We start from the raw sequence: 17,934 nt of genomic DNA, 5'->3' as shown, positions 1-17,934 counted from the left end.
TTAGAATTTAAAAGAGACACTACCAGTGTCAGGAAATGGAGACTCTTGCTCTTGCTGCTTTACTTCTGGGTAACATTCCTCTGGGTCTTTTTTGGCATCATCAGTAGCACCTAACAATTTCTTCTCATTTACCTGCATCAGAAAAAGACACTCATCATTGCAGCTGGCAGCGGTTTCAGTCTAGTTTCCTCTATGGCCATTAGGTGTCTATAAATAGTAGCAGCTAAGCGGTGGGTGCTTGATTAATGCTGGGACTGGGTGCAATGGGGAGGATTCTGTACCAGGTTACTATATTTTGAGACATACACGTTTGATTTTTCTGTATTAATGATGAGACTGAGGAGGAGGAGGATGGCACTCGTGCTCAGGACACCCATACAGAAGAAAACCTTGGTTTCTTGTGCTGTTAACTGGGAGGGATGTATCCTTCTTGTCACTGAACCTCTCCCAGATCCAGCGCAAAAGTGCCAGAATCTTCCCCTCAAGCACGCTTCATCTTCTCATTCCTTTCTTCAGAACTTAGAGATAGCTTCCAAAGCTACTAACTTACTCTTATCTCACTTCATTCATTTGCTACATCTTATTCCCTGGACTCTCTACTCCAAACCAAATAGGCACATGAGCTTTTCTTCAATTTCTTCTTCCTCTGAACCACAATACAATATTCTGAGTGCCCTCCCCACCCCCTTCCTCTTCCAGCGAAGTAGTACGAAACACCTACTATGTGCAAGATCCCATGCTGAGCACTGGGGATTCAAAGAAAGGCAAAACAAGTCATTTCTGGAGGCGTCTTCAGAGCTCTCCGATAGCATAGCTATACGCTATTGATCCTAGAGTCCTTTTCTCAGTCTCTCCAAACTTTCCCTTCTTCCTCTTTCCTAAAAGCCCTCCCAGACTAACCCTACCTGATTTCCATCACACCAGTAGCCACCACAGCCCCTCAATACATAAATCTTTTGTCTGTCCTTTTCAATGCCCTATATATTTAAAGTATTTATGCACTAATCTGTGTACAGTTCTAGTGGGAAATTGTTTGCTTCTCTCTTTCTTGGAAAATGATTCTGTAACAGGCGTGACAAGACTCAGCATGTATGTGCTCTGGCTCTGGACCCTGCTAAAGGGCAGGCATGACCATACCTTCCTGGTAGGTCCCTTGATCCTCATGATGGTGGGAGACAGGAGAAGAAAGGAAGGATATACAAAGTGATGTACCTGAAGCCACCACAGTAACCATTGGAGAAAGGGAGGGTAAAGGAATTCCCTCTCCTTTTTCCCCTTTCCCTCAATGGGAAATCCAGATAAACTCTTGGAATGCTAAGTCACACCTTTGAAAAAAGAAAGAGGCAGGAGAACACGGCACATCCCTTTATGTTACCGTGTAGTCTTGGCTTAAGTCACCAAGTCTTGCTGCCACATACCTATCACAGGAACCAAGAGGTGAACCAGAAGCACATATGCACTTTACTGAGGGTCTAAGGTCCATCTGACACCACAAGTGGCCCAAGTACACATCAGCCCCATTTCTTCCGTTACATATGAAAGGATAGACTGCTTTTTTTTTTCTTTTAGGAGGGGGGAATGCAGGGCAATTGGGGTTAAGTGACTTGCCCAAAGTCACATGGCTATTAAGTGTTAAGTGTCCTGACTCCTGGGCTGGTGCTCTATTCACTGTACCACCTAGCCGCCCCTAGACTGCTTTTAAAAATGCATAATTCAAATAAATTTATGGTACATAAATTTGGTATGGTATATAACATATAGTACATTTAATCCAACTTGGGTTAAATGGCTATAATGAAGCTTGTGTCTCCAGCTTTGAGAATAATGATTTTGGACATAGCTCACCTAAATTTTGTCCGAGATTCTTACCCTCCCCTTAGTTCTCACCTCTAATCTATTTTTAATCAAGCAATCAAGACTAGGATTTTACTTGCTACTCATCCTTCCTGCCATATTTTATTCTTAAATAGCTTTTAACCTAAGACTTCCTTTTTTTTCTAAATCTAAATGTTTATTTTGTATTTCTTGCAGGTTAGACTCAACTACACTAGCAATAGAAATCATCTAACTCTTTTCAGAAGGTTAGGGAAGGAAATTTCTACAACATAATGTCCAAAAAACGGATTTTCAAATTCATTTTAGATGTTATTTCTCAACTCCACAGGAACCAAGAAACAAATAGGATGACTGTTTTCTGTAGTGAAACAAATAGTTGTGCTTAACTGACTCCCTCCCTCCTGGATATTCCCTCCCTCCTCTTTCTTTGATTTCCTGCTACCTACCTGTCTGAGTAATTCTTAATTCTCTTTGCTGGACCATTATCAATGCTCCACCCTACTTTATTTCATTGTACCCCAGGATTCAGTCCTGTTCTGAAACTCTATCTCTGTCTCTGTATCTCTGTTTCTATCTCTCTCCTCAGCTTCCATGAGTTCAATTATCATCTCTACCCAGATGATTGCCAAACCTACTGATCTGGGTCTCATTTCCCCCCTGAACTCCAGCCCCACATCACCAATTGCTTGCTTTACATCTCTATCCTCTATGTCTCATATACATCTCAAACTCGACATATCCAAAATGAAATTATCTTTCTCCTAAAACCCACCCAACTTCCTTATTCCTTAATTCTATTGAAGTCACCATCATCCTTTTAGGCATACAGATTCACCACATATCTGTCTTCTTTGACTGTTACCATCCATATCCAATCAATTTCTATGTCTTGACAATTCTATCTCTTCAACATCTCCTGTACCAGTCTGGTGCTCTCCACTCATCCTGCCACCACACTAGTTCAGGAATTCATCACCTCCAGCATTCTCTATTTGCAGCAGTATCCTAATCAGCCACCTTCCTCCAGTACATATTTTCTATATATGGTAACTGCCAAAGAGCCATTCCTGAAAGACAGAAGTTTTTCCAAGTTGCCAACGTGGTGTTTCTAAAACACAAATCCAAACATGACACTCTTTTTTCCAGAAACTCTCTCTTACATCTAGGATAAAAGACAAATCCTTCTGCTGGTTCAGTGTAATTACTCTCCTTTACAAATTCCTCTTCAGTCCAGCTGGCCTCTTTTCTGTTCTCTGAAAAGTATGTACTCTGTGCTTTTGAATGACTCTCTTTTGTCTCACAGGTATCCCCTCCTCACTTCTTCCTCATAGGATCCCTGGTCTCCTTCCAAGCTCAATTCAAATGCCATGTAGTACAGAAGCCTGGTCTTATCTCCTAGTTATCTTCCTCCCAGAAGTTATTTCATATTTTGCATTTAATTTTTTTGTATTTAAATTTCTATATTACACATTTAAATTTTTGCATTTAAATTTCTATATTACACATTTCACTCCTCCCCCCAATAGTGAGCCCCTCAAGGACAAGAGCTGTCCTGTTTTTGTCCTTGTATCTGTTTCCCAATAAATATAAGAGTAAAACAAAGATAATCCCTTTTTGTTGCTGTTGTTTGACTAGTTCTAGAAATGGTAGTGAAGGCAATTAGGGAAAGATAAAAACATAGGCAAAGAGAAGATAAAGTGACCTCTATTTGCTAATTACATGACGGTTTACTTAGAAAACCCCAAGGAATCATTAAAGAAACTAATTTAGACAATAGCTTCAATAAAATAACAAACACAAAATAAACCCATATAATCAACAGCATTTCTACGTAATGATAACAAAAAACAGAAATAAAGAATAGGAAGTCCCATTCCAAATAACTACAAAATGCATAAAATATCTGGCAATCTTTGTAGCCCAACACATAGCACAGTATCTGGCACAAAGCATGTTTGTTTTGTTTTTACAAATGTTTAGTGAATTGCGTGGTACTGATATAGTATTTTCAGTAACAATTCAACAAGCATGTATTGAGCACCTACTGCATGTAAAACATTATCCTTTCACCCCAGGACTTGTAATACTTTCTCCTTTATCATTCCTTCCTAGAACAGGCAAAGGGCTCCCTACCTGGTGAAATAATATGTTTTCTTCTTCTGGAATCTCTATAGGTTTCTCATTAAAATTTTCTATAAGTTCAGGTGCTTTATTATAATCTTCTACCAACAGGTGCATCTCACTGCCATTTTCTATAGACAGCTTGTCCTCATTGCAGTTTTCTACAGGCAGCTTGTCCTCCTCAAAGTTTTCTACGGACAGCTTGTCCTCGTTGCAGTTTTCTATGGCCAGTTTGGTCTCCTCAAAGTTTTCTATGGACTGTTTTGCCTCGTCACAGTTTTCTATAGACGGTGTTGTCTCATCAGAGTTTTCTATAGACAGCTTGTCCTCGTCGCAGTTTTCTATGGGCAGTCTGTCCTCCTCGCAGTTTTCTATGGGCAGTCTGTCCTCCTCGCAGTTTTCTATGGACAGTGTGGCCTCCTCAAAGTTTTTTACAGACAACTTGGTCTCATCACAGTTTTCTGCAGATAGTTTGGCCTCCTCAAAGTTTTCTATGGACTGTTTTGTCTCCTCACAGTTTTCTGTAGACAACTTGGTCTCATCAAGGTTTTCTATAAACAGCTTGGCTTCATCAAAGTTTTCTATAGATAGCTTGGCCTCACTGAAGTCTTCTATAGACAACCTGGCCTCATCGCAGTTTTCTTTAGATGGCTTTACTTTATCATTATTTTCTATGGATGAATTTACCTTGTAATTTTCAATAGGCAGGCTTCCCTCATAATCTTCTATTTGCAGGTTCATCTCATTATAACTTTCCATAGACAAGTCTGCCTCATTATAATCTTCTACAGACAGGTTTGCCTCATTGTACTTTTTTGCAGATAGGGGTGCCTCAGAATTTTCCACAGACAGGGGCGCTTCATTGTAATGTTCTATATGCAAGTCTGTCTCTTTGTTTTCTACAGAGGGGAGTGTCTCATTGTAATCTTCTACTTGCAGGTTTGCCTCATTGTGTTTTTCTACAGATAAGGGCACTTCATTGTAATTTTCCACAGACAGGGGTGCCTTGTTGTCATTTTCAACAGAGTGGGTTGCTGAATTCAATAAATCCTCTGGAGATAGGTAATGAGACTCCCACTCCAATTTCAGTTCAATGGACCCATTCGGTTTCCCCACAGGGTCATTGAGGTTGAAGTTACCTGAAACACACAGATATGAATAGATATCAAAGTCTGGATGATTCAACATTATGGCCTTTACTTCAGGTATGAATTAATCTAGGTTTTATTGGTAATAAAATGAAGTTCCATCACATAATAATGATGGCTAGTGTTACTCAGGAATTACATCACACATTACTGAATTTATAGGGGAGTGAAACTATTTCTAAGTGGGAAAAGAGGTAGGGGAATGTGACTTGCCTTCTAGGAGCCCCTGAAATGCCCATGGCCTCATATATTAAGCTCCTGTATGTAACAAGTTTGGAAATTACTGAATTCATCCTGAACTTGTATGTGCTTAACCAGGAGCCCCTCTCTTGTGAGAAACAGACCTGGCCATACTTCCTGATAAGATGTCAGAATGATCCTGGACATCTGGGTCTCACAATAAATCAGGGCAAGGACTATACAACTGTCCAGACAAAGGCCTGGCTACAACGGATGTGCTTATCTACCATTGTCAGACTAACTTTACTTCCCACAAGACTAACTTTGTTTCCCACACCTATTTTTGGCGGTTTTTTACTTTAAATATTCCCCCTTTCCCTATGGTTGGGGCAGCTCTCCTATGGTTTCCTTGGGAGACTGTTGCTGGCCAGCTCAATAAACTGATGCTCAGAACAATTGGCATGGCTTGGGTCATTTCTCTCTACCTGTCCATTTCACCTCCACTGAGGAATACCTTTGGTTCAGGTAACTAGTGGTGTTGATAATTGACCAGACCACACAGAAGGTATCCTTGTGTTACAGACCTAGAGCTGGAAGGGACCTTAAAACTAATCCCTAACCCCATTTTCAGGTGAGAAAATAAGAGACCTTAAAGGTAAAGTGATCTTCTCAAGGTCACATAGGTAAATTAGCAGAGCAAGAATATGAATGTCTCCAAATCCAGGTAAGCCAAGTTGGTGCTGGCATCAATGCTTCCTGACCCTACCACTCTCACCTCCCTCTCCCCGCCTACTCCCCCATCTTCCCAGAGCTACATTCAGGAAGACTGCTCCTTCTAGTGCATGAGGGAGAGGGAGTTAGGGTTAAGGGATAGGGAGATGAGGGTAAAGAGAAGTGAGATCAGTTCTACTATTTAGGAGAAGAGATAGCTAAGAAATTGAATTTAGGTGAAAGGATATGTGTAAGCATAATCATGGCTGCTGTCTCAAGTGTTAAAAAATGAAGAAAGCAAAATGAAGGGCTGATTAAATGCCACAGCTTGTTATCATGTAATAAGAAACATTAGGCCTCAAACTGAAAAGTAGAAAGACTAAACTAGAAAAAACCTGGGAAGCACTATTTTAAAGCTTTAGTCACTTTTTATCAAAGATGGAGTGTGGCATCCAAATTGGTGGCTCTACCAAGTTGTAGGGAATTTTATTTAATTTATATTTCTGGTAAGAAACAGAAAAGTGCTGGGTTCTCCTATAAGGGATCCATAGAGCACTGAGTTCTTCTGTTCCATTGCTCTTGATGAGATCTTATTGTCTATTTTGCAGCTATTTTTAGCCTCAATTTTTCAAGCAAGCAATTCAAAATAGATAGCCTGGGGATTTTTATAAGACCTCACAGACAGGAGTAAGGAGAATGGTCCAATAACATTGAGCCCTCACCTTGAATGGCTTTATCTTGTGCAAGAGGCAGCAGAGGTACCTGAACTTTGCCAAGGTACCACCCTATTTCCAATTCGTTGTCATCAAACACATATATAGGCAGTACCGTCTGCCTGAGATATCGATCCAGTTCCAAGGTCATGTGCACTGGGAAGCTGGCCTGATCACCAAAGTGGGGATGGTTGCTGGCAGGAATGATGGGTGTATCATGGTCAGAAAAGGTGAAAAATTGGTAGATGGCATATGGGCTGGGCTGTGCACCCAGACGTCGGCTCCGGAGGTTACAGCACCTGATGATTTCCACCCACAACTGATTCTTATGCTTGAAAGTCTCTGATCTGGACTGGAAAGAGGTAGGTCATTGGCTGTGGAAAAGCTAGTGCCTTCTGGAATTGTATCTAGAAGATCAGAGTACTACCCAACAGGGAAGGTGACCTGAATTTTTTCCTGCTGATAGTGATGACAACAAACCTAATGACCATTGCCTGTTTATGTCTTCATTCTTTAAAACTGGCACCAAAAAAGCAGCTTTAAGGAGAACTCTACTCTCAAACTTAGTACAAGTTTAATCAAGAAGAACATCCAACGTAAGTGATTAAAGATATCTCTCATCTAAATTCAAGGAAGCATACCTTGTGTACCCTTCTGGCTAGACACAGAAGGAGAAATGACAACCTTGGATCCATAATGTATCTTTTTAAAAATAAGTTCAAAGTACCTTTTACATATTTATTCATCCCTCCTCAGTATTCCATGAACAAAATGCATTTTGTAAGAATGAAGACTAAAAAGTGGGATTTGTTCTTTTGAATGAGAGTCACAGTTGGGAATGAGTTCATTACACTTGGTAAAGGCTAGGAGAATTGGAATATTAACTTGCTAGTGCTGTTCTGATAAGCTGTTGGGCAGTCACTCCTTTGAAATACGTTGGCACATTCTCCTCACCTCCTCTGGTTGAGCCTTCTTGGCCCCAAGCACATTAGCAGACAGGTATGCTTGAGCTTTCAATTGCTTATTGTATGCCTGTAGGCAGTGTGCTATGGGGAATTTCAGCCTCATCCAGTAATCCAACGTCCCAAAGTCTTTTCCGTTATTTCCTGGAGACCAGAAAGTGGGACATGCATGGAAGAAACAGATATAATAACACAGTTGAGAAACAAAGGAAGAGATTGTAAAAACAGTTCAAGAGTAGCCAGGGAGCTTGGGAAAAGCTACAGTAATACTAGAAGCAGTGGGAAAGCCGGTGGAGGCACTTACCAGTAAGCATGACAGTGCCATGGACCTTCTCCACTGTCTCTAGCACTTTGTCAAAACGAAGCCAGCCAACTGCAAGGGTACTGTGGTCAAGAGCTGCAGTCTGGTGGAGGTTAATTCGGGATAAAGCCCCTTGTAAATAGTTCAGGAAAAGGTAATCTGTTTTCACCACATACTGGGAGGTGAAATCATAGAGAGGTTGTGGCCCCACGGCCAGTGGGGTACAGTGAATTTCAAAATCATAGAAGGAATAGGTACAGAAGGAGGCAAGTTGGGTATCTCCAGCTTGGGACAGGGCTGCAGGTGACAGGTAGGCCTGGTGAATATGTAGTTCAAAAAGGTTTTCTCCCTGGTGCAGCTGAAGACAGTCCACCACATTCTCCCCATGGACTGGCATTTCCAGACGCAATGGGAACCTCAGGGTACCATAAGCCACATCTTTGAGCTGTGCTAAAGGGAAAAGAAAACTACTTCTTCATTCAAGAGCTGAGTAGTAAACTAATTGGCAGAAACAGACAAAGGCTGAAAGCAGCCATTCAAGCATCATTGTGATTCTGTGGGAAAGCATTATGCCTGGAAGTCTTAACTTCTGTTACTGACATGTCAAATAAAACCGATGCCTTCTTATGAGAGAATTGACCAAATGGATGACTGAAAAGTAAACATTGTGTGTAATATAAACATCAAGCTCAGAAAAGCATTTTATGTATGATCTTATCAACCAGATGAGACTATTTTGGATAAAAATGGGAAGGGGGTGGGGAGGAGGTGGAATAAGCACCTATTAGTACCAGGCACTATGCTAAGCATTCTACAAATGTCATCTCATTTGATCATCACAGCAACCCTTCTAACTACTTGTTTTTAATCCTCATTTTACAGTTTTTGAGGAAATTGAGGCAAACAGAGGTTAAATGACTTACCCAGGATGATATAGTTAATATATGTCTGAGGCTGGATTTGAACTCATCTTCCTGCTTCACTCTAGCTTAGCACTCTATCCAATGTGCCACCTAGTGAGACCATGACAGTCATGGTTTGTTGGAGGATCATTATAAGAAATTCAGTGTAGGGGTGGCTAGGTGGCACAGTGAGTAAAGTGCTGGCCCCAGAGTCAGGAGGACCTGAGTTCGGTTCCGGCCTCAGACACTTAACACCCACACACAAAAAAAGCTAGCCATGTAACCTTGAGCAAGTTACTTAACCCCAATTGCCCTCCAAAAGGCAAAAAAAAAGAAATTCAATGTGACTATTCCCAAAAAGTAGAATAGGCTTGGAATGTTGAATGAAGAAAGAACAATGTCAATATTCTTAAAGAGTTTTTCTATGATGACTATATATCTTATAATCACATGTGACTATATGACACATATGACTATTGCCATTTGCCTGTTATAGGCATATTTAATCACAGAGCCCCACCACCACAGAGGGTCTGCTACAAGATGCCCTGTGGATTCTGATGTCTTAACTTTCATAATGGATCAATGACAAGGGGAGGGACTAGAGGAGAGCCACATGCTTTGTTTTCATTCTGTTGAGTATGGTATTTGGCACAATTTCACTTTAAATGAACTAGAAAGGGAAAAATACAGAGGTAAGCAATGCTGATAGGCAATAGGCAGCCACACACAGCCTTTCTACTTAATCTGGACCATTACCTTCCACCAGGCACCAATCAGAAGCTACAGTCTATAGTTTGATGTAAAACAGTACAGATTCTAAGGAGAAACCACAAAGATTGGAGGACAGAGCAGGAAGAAAGCAAAGTGACTCCTGATCTTCTTAATGCCAGAAGCCATTTCCCTCTGACTATATCTCATGTAACTTAAGGAAAGTTAAATTAGAAAGCTACCTTAGAGCTCATCTAGTGGAAACCCTGCATTTGACAGCTGAGAAATTGAGTCCCAGAGAGGGTAAGTCACTTCCCATAGCACACAGCAAAACATAATGACAGGATAAATGAGAGAAACAAGCTCTTATTCTACAGAGCCAATAGTGTAAATAAGATGATAGGATAAATATAATAATCTTCTTCAAACCTTTCATTTTACAGATAAAGAAACAAGAGGTACATGGGAGGTTAAGTTATTGTCCCAATGATCTCAAAGGTAGTAGGCTTCAGAGGTACAATTTCAATCCCGAGCACACTCTACAAACCAAGAGAAGAGACTTTAGGAAAATGACAGAGGGAAGCAGGGTTAGTCCCTTAGCAGTGGCTGTGATAAAGGGGAGGAAGCTTTAAGTCTCTGCTTTCCAAAACTACCTTCCAGCTGTTGAATTCGATTGTTCTTGAGGTCCAGGAGTTGGTTCAGCTTCTCCCACTCCTCCTTGTGTTCTCTCTCATTATTATCAGCTTTTGTCTTCACAATTTCCAGTTCATCCTGAAACAAAATGATCCTTCATCTTTTCTATATTTTTATTATAATGGTTTAGACTCTAAGGCAAGGGTTCTTAACCTGTGTCAGGTATCTCTATGGCTTTCTAGTGAAGTTGATGGACTCCTTACCAGAATAATGTGCTTAAATGCATAAAATACATAAGATTCTTTTTTCTGGAGGCAATCAGGGTTAAATAACTTCTCCAGGGTCATACAGCTAGTAAGTATCTGAGGTCGAATTGAATTTAGGTCTTCCTGATTCCAAGGCTGGTGTTCTATCCATTGTACCACATAGCTGCCTCAAATACATAGGATTTCAAAGGAAATAAAATATACTAAAATATAATCATTGAAATATTTTTTAAAAAGTTAATAAACTACTTTAAGGAGTTCAGGAAAAACTGGGCTAAGGGATATTCTGTCAAAATATTTTTCAAGAAATGAGTGGCTACTAATATAGATTTATTTTTCAAGGAACTCTTCAAGGCTGGCATCACCCCTGGAAACAACTGATGTAGTAGTGTCATAGACTGTCAGGTTCTTGGGAGCAATGAAAAAATGGCTTCTAAAAGGAGAGCTAGAGTTCCACAGTCCCCATTTGCAGATGCTATGCCCTGACCTACTCTTATTGCCAGTGTCTGATAAAAACACTGTTGTCTTTCATCCTCTGCAGTGGGGACAGGTATAAGCTTTGCAGGCAGTGGCACAGTGGCTGGACATGACAACACAGAAGAATGCTTCAGTCCCTATTTAACTTTGCTTCTCCTCTCTTAAATGGTGACACTTCACCAAGCACCACATCCACTTTCTGCTCCCTTCTGTCTTTGCACCTGATAACGTTTGTTGATCTGTTGCTGCACAAGTAGCATGTCTCTCGTCTTCTCTAATTCTAGTGCAGTTTCTGCATGTGCCGCTTTCATCTGATCATAAGCCCGGGTCAGGTTCTTTTCCTCTTCTTGGATTTCTAGTAGAGAATTCACCTCATAGGTCTAGAAAATAATTGGTTAAACAACATTTTAAGTATAATAAATACAATAATAAATGTCCTCGATAAAGAAGTAGTTACTGAGGGGCGGCTAGGTGGCGTAGTGAATAGAGCACTGGCCCTGGAGTCAGGAAGACCTGAGTTCAAATTTGACCTCAGACACTCGACACACTTAACTAGCCGTGTGACTTTGGGCAAGTCACTTAACCCCAATTGCCCTCCAAAAAAAAAAAAAGAAGTGGTTACTGGTGGAATATCATTCCCAGATTTTTCCTCAAAAAATTCTTTGTAAGGGGTAGCACAAACAATAATTAAATGCTCTAGGCCCCAATCCCAGCTCTGCCCTGATGTTGAGCAACCTCTCTAGCCTTTGTATTCCTTATCTAGAAAATGAAGGGGCCTGGAATAGATCACCTCTATGGTCCTTTCCAGTTCTAAATGTATCATCCTATAACCCTATGATGCTATTCTTTTCCTTGTTTCCTTGTATTTTAAATAGTAATGGGTACATTAAAGTCATGAGGAACAGTATAGGATTAAGGTGAAAAAAGATAGTTTACAGCTAATAAAACCTGGCTTTCCAAGAATTTGTGAATTGTGATGTTTTCTCCACATTCACCTTTCTCAAACTCCCTATTGTTTTTTGTATTCTTGTGTTTGACTTCAGATACAGATTATTTGGTTGTTCACTTATTCTCTTACTATTTGGTTAGTTTTTTTTTTTTTAATAGAACTGAACCAGCATTAAAGACCAGGGGCCCTCTCCTGTTTTCTTCACAATTTCCAGTTAATCCTGAAAAAAGAAAAGCTTCTTCATCTTTTCTACATTTTTATCATCATGGTTTAGACTCTAAGGCAAGCGTTCTTAGAACCCTTTCTGTGTCATGTATCTCTATGGCTTTCTAGTGAGGTGGATGGACCCCTTACCAGAATAATGTGTTTAATTCATAAAATACATAGGATTATTTTTTTATGGAGGCAATCAGGATTAAGTGATTTATCCAGAGTTCAGACTACTCCTAATAAATAATTATCTGTGTTTCAAAAACAATAAATAAAAACCCAAACCAACCCTAGTACCTGTGTTTCTTTAGTATAATCTTGGTGTGAAGGTTGCAAAAAGTCTGGATCTGACTGACTGCTAGTAGTGGTCGTGGTGGTATTTTTCTGTCGGAGAAGTTCTACTTCCTTTTTATGTTTTATTAGCATCTGGGTGACTTCCTCCTTCAGGTCTACATTTTCAGCTGGAGAAAGAGACCAATAAGTCTGTAAAGGCATTTAAGAATCTGTAAAGACATTTATAAGATTTTCTTGACTAAGACTTTTGGGCTAGTAAAAAGAAAAATATCCCTTGCTGCCCAAAGTTACCTCGGTAAATTTGGTCATAGGAATACCAAGCATTAGATTTACCTTCCTTATGCCCCTTGTTCTCCCAATTTCCTAGCCTTTTTATTCATCATTAACTAAAATTAGGTGCTACCACTTTAGGATTCTTAACGGATCCTCTTTTTTTAACCTTTCCTTGATGTTTCACTCATCTTCCTATCCTCCTTGGGCGGAGACACAAGGAAGGCCCTGGATGCACATATGAATCTGATATGGCCAAGCCATAGAGTGAAAGCTTCCGAGGGGGAGTCTGAGGCAGTATTCCGTGACATTTTTTGGAAGTTTGAGCCACTGGAGTCACCTGCTGTTAAACTCATTAGCTTCTACCACACATATCCCTTAACTAAGAGTTATAGGAGGTCTGTCAGAAAAAAATATAGCAAGGAAAGATGTGTTAAACATCTAAACCCCAAACTTCAGCAGTCTTATGAGTAAAAAGGTAGCTCCTGATTATAAGAGACTTTTGAATACTCCTAGACTACATAATAAATAAGGCAAAGGAGAAGAATATTAATTTGCAATCCTCCAAGGAAATAAAGTATGTTAGACAAAAAAAAAACTCAACAAAAAAACTTTAAATTCTACTGAAGATGAAAATATTACAAAGGTGGGAAAGTACAAATGTTTGTGTTACTCTTCTTTGACGGTAAATATGACTTGATTCCTTGTATCTCTATCCTAGCTATCCATGACCAACTACAAATTCAATTCAACAAACATTTATTAAGCAGTTGGTAGAGATACAAAGCTTTGGTGAGACATGATCCCTACACTCATGGAGATTATGGACTAGTAAGCATATAGGTATATGTACAAAACACAGATTGATGCTTCCCTAAAGCCTCATTTTCCTTATCTGCAAAAACGAGGGTGTTAGATTATATTGCATGGGATTATATGCAAAAACACACTTTAAAAGTTACTAATAAAGTGCTCTAAGAGAAGAAATGCATAAGGGAATGATAATGGTCTATTGCCTCTAAAGGTCCTGAAGCGGCAATCCACTTAGATGGGACTTTATAACAATGTTACTGATGAGTTTCATCTTGTACCATTTTGTCTTGCACTTAAGTGTATAGACGTAAAAAATACAGCAACCTGTCATGTTGACTTGAGTTTTTATAAGAGAAAATAAAACATCTTTCTTCCGAAAAAAACAAAACAACAAACAAACAAACCAAAAACCAAGTCTGGAAGATACTAATACTATCCATGAGCAACGGCAGTTTTATGTAACTCTATAATATCCTACTCATAGTAATCCACATGTATGTGTGTGTGTGTATGTGTATCTTTAAGGTTTGCAAAGTTGTTGCTGTTCCTGTTGTTGTGGTTGAGTTGTATTTCAGTCATGTCTGATTCTTCATGACCCCATTTGGTGTTTTTTGGCAAATTTACTAGAGTTGTTTGCCAAGTAAGTACTTTGTAATATAGTATCTCATTTGATCTTACAACAACAGCCTGATGGTGTTTTCATTTTGCAGAAGTAGGAAAATAAAGTTGAAAAAAGGGAAATGACTTAGATTCCCATAGCTAAATACATATGTGCATCATGGCCTTCCTTCCACCCAGAAAAGGAAAGGAAAATGGGTGAAACATCAAGGAAATAAAAGAAAGGTGAGAACAAAAAAATACAGAGGGATCTGTTAAGAATCCTAAAGTAGTAGCACTTAATTTTAGTTATTGATAAGTAATAGCTAAGTATCTTTGAGGTAGGATTTGAACCCAGGTCTTACTGAATTCTACCCACTGAAACACCTTCTCACTTACCCTGTTCCTTAGCCAACTGAAACAAGATCTTTCTCTTCTCTGCTACCTCAGAATCCAGCTGCTCTTGTAGATGAGAGACTCTCTGCTGGAGCCGTTCCTTCATGAGGTCAGTGCTCCAGTGAGGCTGATTACTGCTGTTTAACATGCTGGGAATGTTGAAAGAAGTATGAGGGAGAGAAGAAATATCAGATGAACAGTTTGAAGTTGTCATCATGGCTTTCATTTTCCATAGTTTCAGCATTTCCTGTGTTTAGGACCTCATCAGTTCCCCTTCATGTTCTTCCTGCCCCTGCTGGATACCCAACTGTTGTTTCTCAACTGCCTTGGAACTTTGGGGGCCTGTAGAAAACAGCGACTCACAGTCCATCTGTCGGACTCTGAGGTTTCTGCTTGGACGACCTCCCCCACGTCTGCCAAAACCACTGTCCTGCCCCCCCCAAAGCTCTTCACTATAATTGTGATTTTCATTAGTCTGGGAACATGAACGAAGACATTTTTAAAGACAGGCTGTGTTGATTATAAGCCCCTCCTCTCCCTCCAGGAAATCAAATTCAGAAATAATTTGCCTCTTTAACTAGATTTTAAAATTATAGGACTTAAGAGCAAGGACTGTATCTTCTTTATCTTCTAATAGGACATAACTTCATTGATGGATCTACTGTATGTACTCAATAGGTCTGACAATGAAGTACTTATGGGGCAAAGGAAGGTAGAACATAAGAAGGTGTGTGTGTGTGTATATCATTATACATGGGCGGGTAGGTGGCACAGTACAGGGCCTAGAGTCAGGAGGACCTGATTCAAATTCAGCCTCAGACACCAGCGTTATGACCCTAACTGTTTGCCTCATCTGTAAAATGAGCTGGAGAAGGAAATGGCAAGCTTTATCTTTGTCATTATTATTTGTCTTTATCTTTGTCAAGAAAACTCCAAATGGGGTCATAGAGAATCGAACATGATTGAAACAACTCAACAACACAAACATATATATATATATGCACACACATATACTCACACATATAGATGTATATGTATGTGTGTGTATGTGTATATATATCCAGGTCTTAAGCTAATTTATACAAAAACATGGATGTGAGATGTCAATCACAGTGGCCTACAACACACCCAAGGGCAGCCTAAATCATATTAAAATGTAATTGGGAAATGCTTAACAAAATAAAAAAAATACATTAAAATAGATAATATATGGGTTTCTAAGTCAACATGCAGACTGCAGGGATCCTTGTGTATGACTAAGTGGCATATATCTATTGAACTTGACATCACTGTCATGGATGATTCAAAAAAGTGGGTAACAATTGGTTAAGGGAGAGGGTTTTTTAAATGAATGTTTGTTTTAAGTAATTCTTTTCAAATTATATTTTATTTAGGCTAATATTAAAACTAGGCTGCATTCCTTGAGCATACTGCAACTGATAGCCCAAGAAGTTGCTAGTTAACAAAAAGAAGCTAGGCCTAGTTTTAAAATGTGTCACAGATAATAAAGAATTCACTACATTTGTTTATTTGAATTGAAGTTCCCACACTGCTCAGCAAGATTCATCACCTTGGGGTTATTATACCCAAGTAGGCTACCCTGACCCTTACTTCCTTAGTTCTTACTCAGTACAGAACCTTCTTTTTTCACATCGCCTTCCTTGGTACTCACTTTGTACTCACTTTTTTAAGAGTCTGTCATGATTTCCCTTCAGCAGATTTCTCTCTCTTTTTAAATCCTCCACTCTGTCTTGAAACTGAAAAAAAAGACATTTTTGATTATTTAAAAAACTTATGCTTTGAATTTGTAAGAGATTGATTTCTCTCTTCACTATCATGTTAATACTTTCTTTGCCTATTTCCAATAATCATCCTGAATGTAGAAGCCAAGGTAGGGAAGTATCAATCCAAACCAACGAGTCTTTCTGGACCTAGTAAGAGTAGGGGATGATGAAGGTATTGCTGAAATAAATTATTGAGAAACCTGAAAGACTGTTTCTTGTGTGGCTAAGAAAGAGAATGACTCAGCTACTATTTACAGCTGCACACCTCACTCCCTGCAGTGAGAAAACCCAGATATGTAAAACTAAACCCACACTACAATGCTTTCCTGATCATGAAGATGAGGGAATCAGTCTTTATATGTTACTTATTGAATGCTACTGTGCAGAGGACTGTGCAATGTGGTATAGAAAAATATCAAAGAAATAGGAATAGAAAAGTCTCTGCCCTTAAAGACTGACAAATACAAATAGGAAGAGAATAAACAGCAAGCAAACTGAAAAATGTTTTAATAAACAGTTAATATGGTGAAAGCTATTTGCACTTAAAGTACTAGAGAGCACAGGAAGACATGTAAATCAACCTAATTATATAATTTTTAAAATTTGCATGATAAAAGTATTACACCCAAGATAAAAGAAAAATGACAATTAGAAAAAAAAAGTATAGGGGGGCGGTTAGGTGGTGCAGTGAATAGAGCACCGGCCCTAGAGTCAGGAGGACCTGAGTTCAAATCCGGCCTCAGACACAACACACACCAAAAAAACTAGCTATGTGACCTTGGGCAAGTCACTTAACCCCAACTGCCCTCCACAAAAAAAAAGTATAGGCAATATATCAGGTAAAGCCATGAAATCTAGAATTTATAAGGAAATGATGCAAAAATATAAGAGTGCATGATAGAATTGATATAAAATGTTATGACTCAATGATACAACTCTAGTACATCCATATCCAGTGGATAAATGACCCAGAGATTTGAACAATTTACAAAAGAAGACATACAAATTTAAATAAACACAATGGAAAAAGTTAAACTTCACTTAAAATTAAAAATGTAGATTAAAACAACTTTGAAGTACATTTTCATATGTGTCAAATTATCAAAAATTAACAAAAAAATTCCTATCCTCAATGCTAATGGGATAAAGAGGAAACAGATACACTTAAGAGTTTACTGCCTATTGCAAAGTAGTACTGTCATTTTGTAGAGCAATTTGACAGTGTACTGTAAGATGTATAAAACTGAAAAATACCAATAATCTCAATATAGGAATCTACCTCAAGGATATAATTAAAAAGAAAAAAGATATGTGCAAATATATTTATTACTGCATTATTTTTAAACCCCAAACTAGAAACAGCCTAAATATTGGAGACTGGCTAAACAGATTGGTAGCTTAGTGTTATGCTGCCATTAAAAGTGTACATACTACTAATGAGAAATATTAGGAATATAAAGAAATTTGGAAAGACAAAATAAGGCGAAGTGATGAAACCCCAAACTAGAGAAAGAGGTTACACATTAATTATGAACACATTAAATAAAGTATAAATCTGTACCTAAGTAAATGGACAACCAAATATATATTAAAAGAGGACAGAGCAGATTACCGAGAAGCTGTTATTACTATGGGTCTATTATTTTTATTGTAAATAGCT

The 17,934-nt window shown here is 38.9% G+C and overlaps 1 protein-coding gene across 2 annotated transcripts in view; it reads right to left on the bottom strand.

Moving 5' to 3' along the window:
• Nucleotides 1-16,431, bottom strand: part of RPGRIP1 (RPGR interacting protein 1) — a 31,404-nt gene extending 14,973 nt beyond the window's left edge. The window contains exons 1-9 of one of the 2 annotated variants that reach the window (XM_069097781.1): nucleotides 16,174-16,431; nucleotides 14,494-14,639; nucleotides 12,418-12,581; nucleotides 11,183-11,341; nucleotides 10,239-10,356; nucleotides 7,664-7,815; nucleotides 6,719-7,061; nucleotides 3,970-5,096; nucleotides 24-132 (exon numbers count right to left, since the gene is read on the bottom strand). In XM_069097781.1, the coding sequence (XP_068953882.1) occupies nucleotides 24-132; nucleotides 3,970-5,096; nucleotides 6,719-7,061; nucleotides 7,664-7,815; nucleotides 10,239-10,356; nucleotides 11,183-11,341; nucleotides 12,418-12,581; nucleotides 14,494-14,639; nucleotides 16,174-16,328 (2,473 nt within the window). In that variant the 5' untranslated portion in view covers nucleotides 16,329-16,431. The remainder of the gene's footprint in view (nucleotides 1-23; nucleotides 133-3,969; nucleotides 5,097-6,718; nucleotides 7,062-7,663; nucleotides 7,816-10,238; nucleotides 10,357-11,182; nucleotides 11,342-12,417; nucleotides 12,582-14,493; nucleotides 14,640-16,173) is intronic. The other variant, XM_069097783.1, reaches the window with a different exon arrangement.
• Nucleotides 16,432-17,934: the final 1,503 nt, after the last annotated feature.

This window comes from Petaurus breviceps, unplaced genomic scaffold (genome assembly GCF_028583685.1).
Source record: "Petaurus breviceps papuanus isolate PSGF00001 unplaced genomic scaffold, PetGlider_PUasm1.0 37, whole genome shotgun sequence".
Taxonomy (NCBI): Eukaryota; Metazoa; Chordata; class Mammalia; order Diprotodontia; family Petauridae; genus Petaurus; species Petaurus breviceps.
This window is presented reverse-complemented; position numbering and strand designations above follow the sequence as displayed.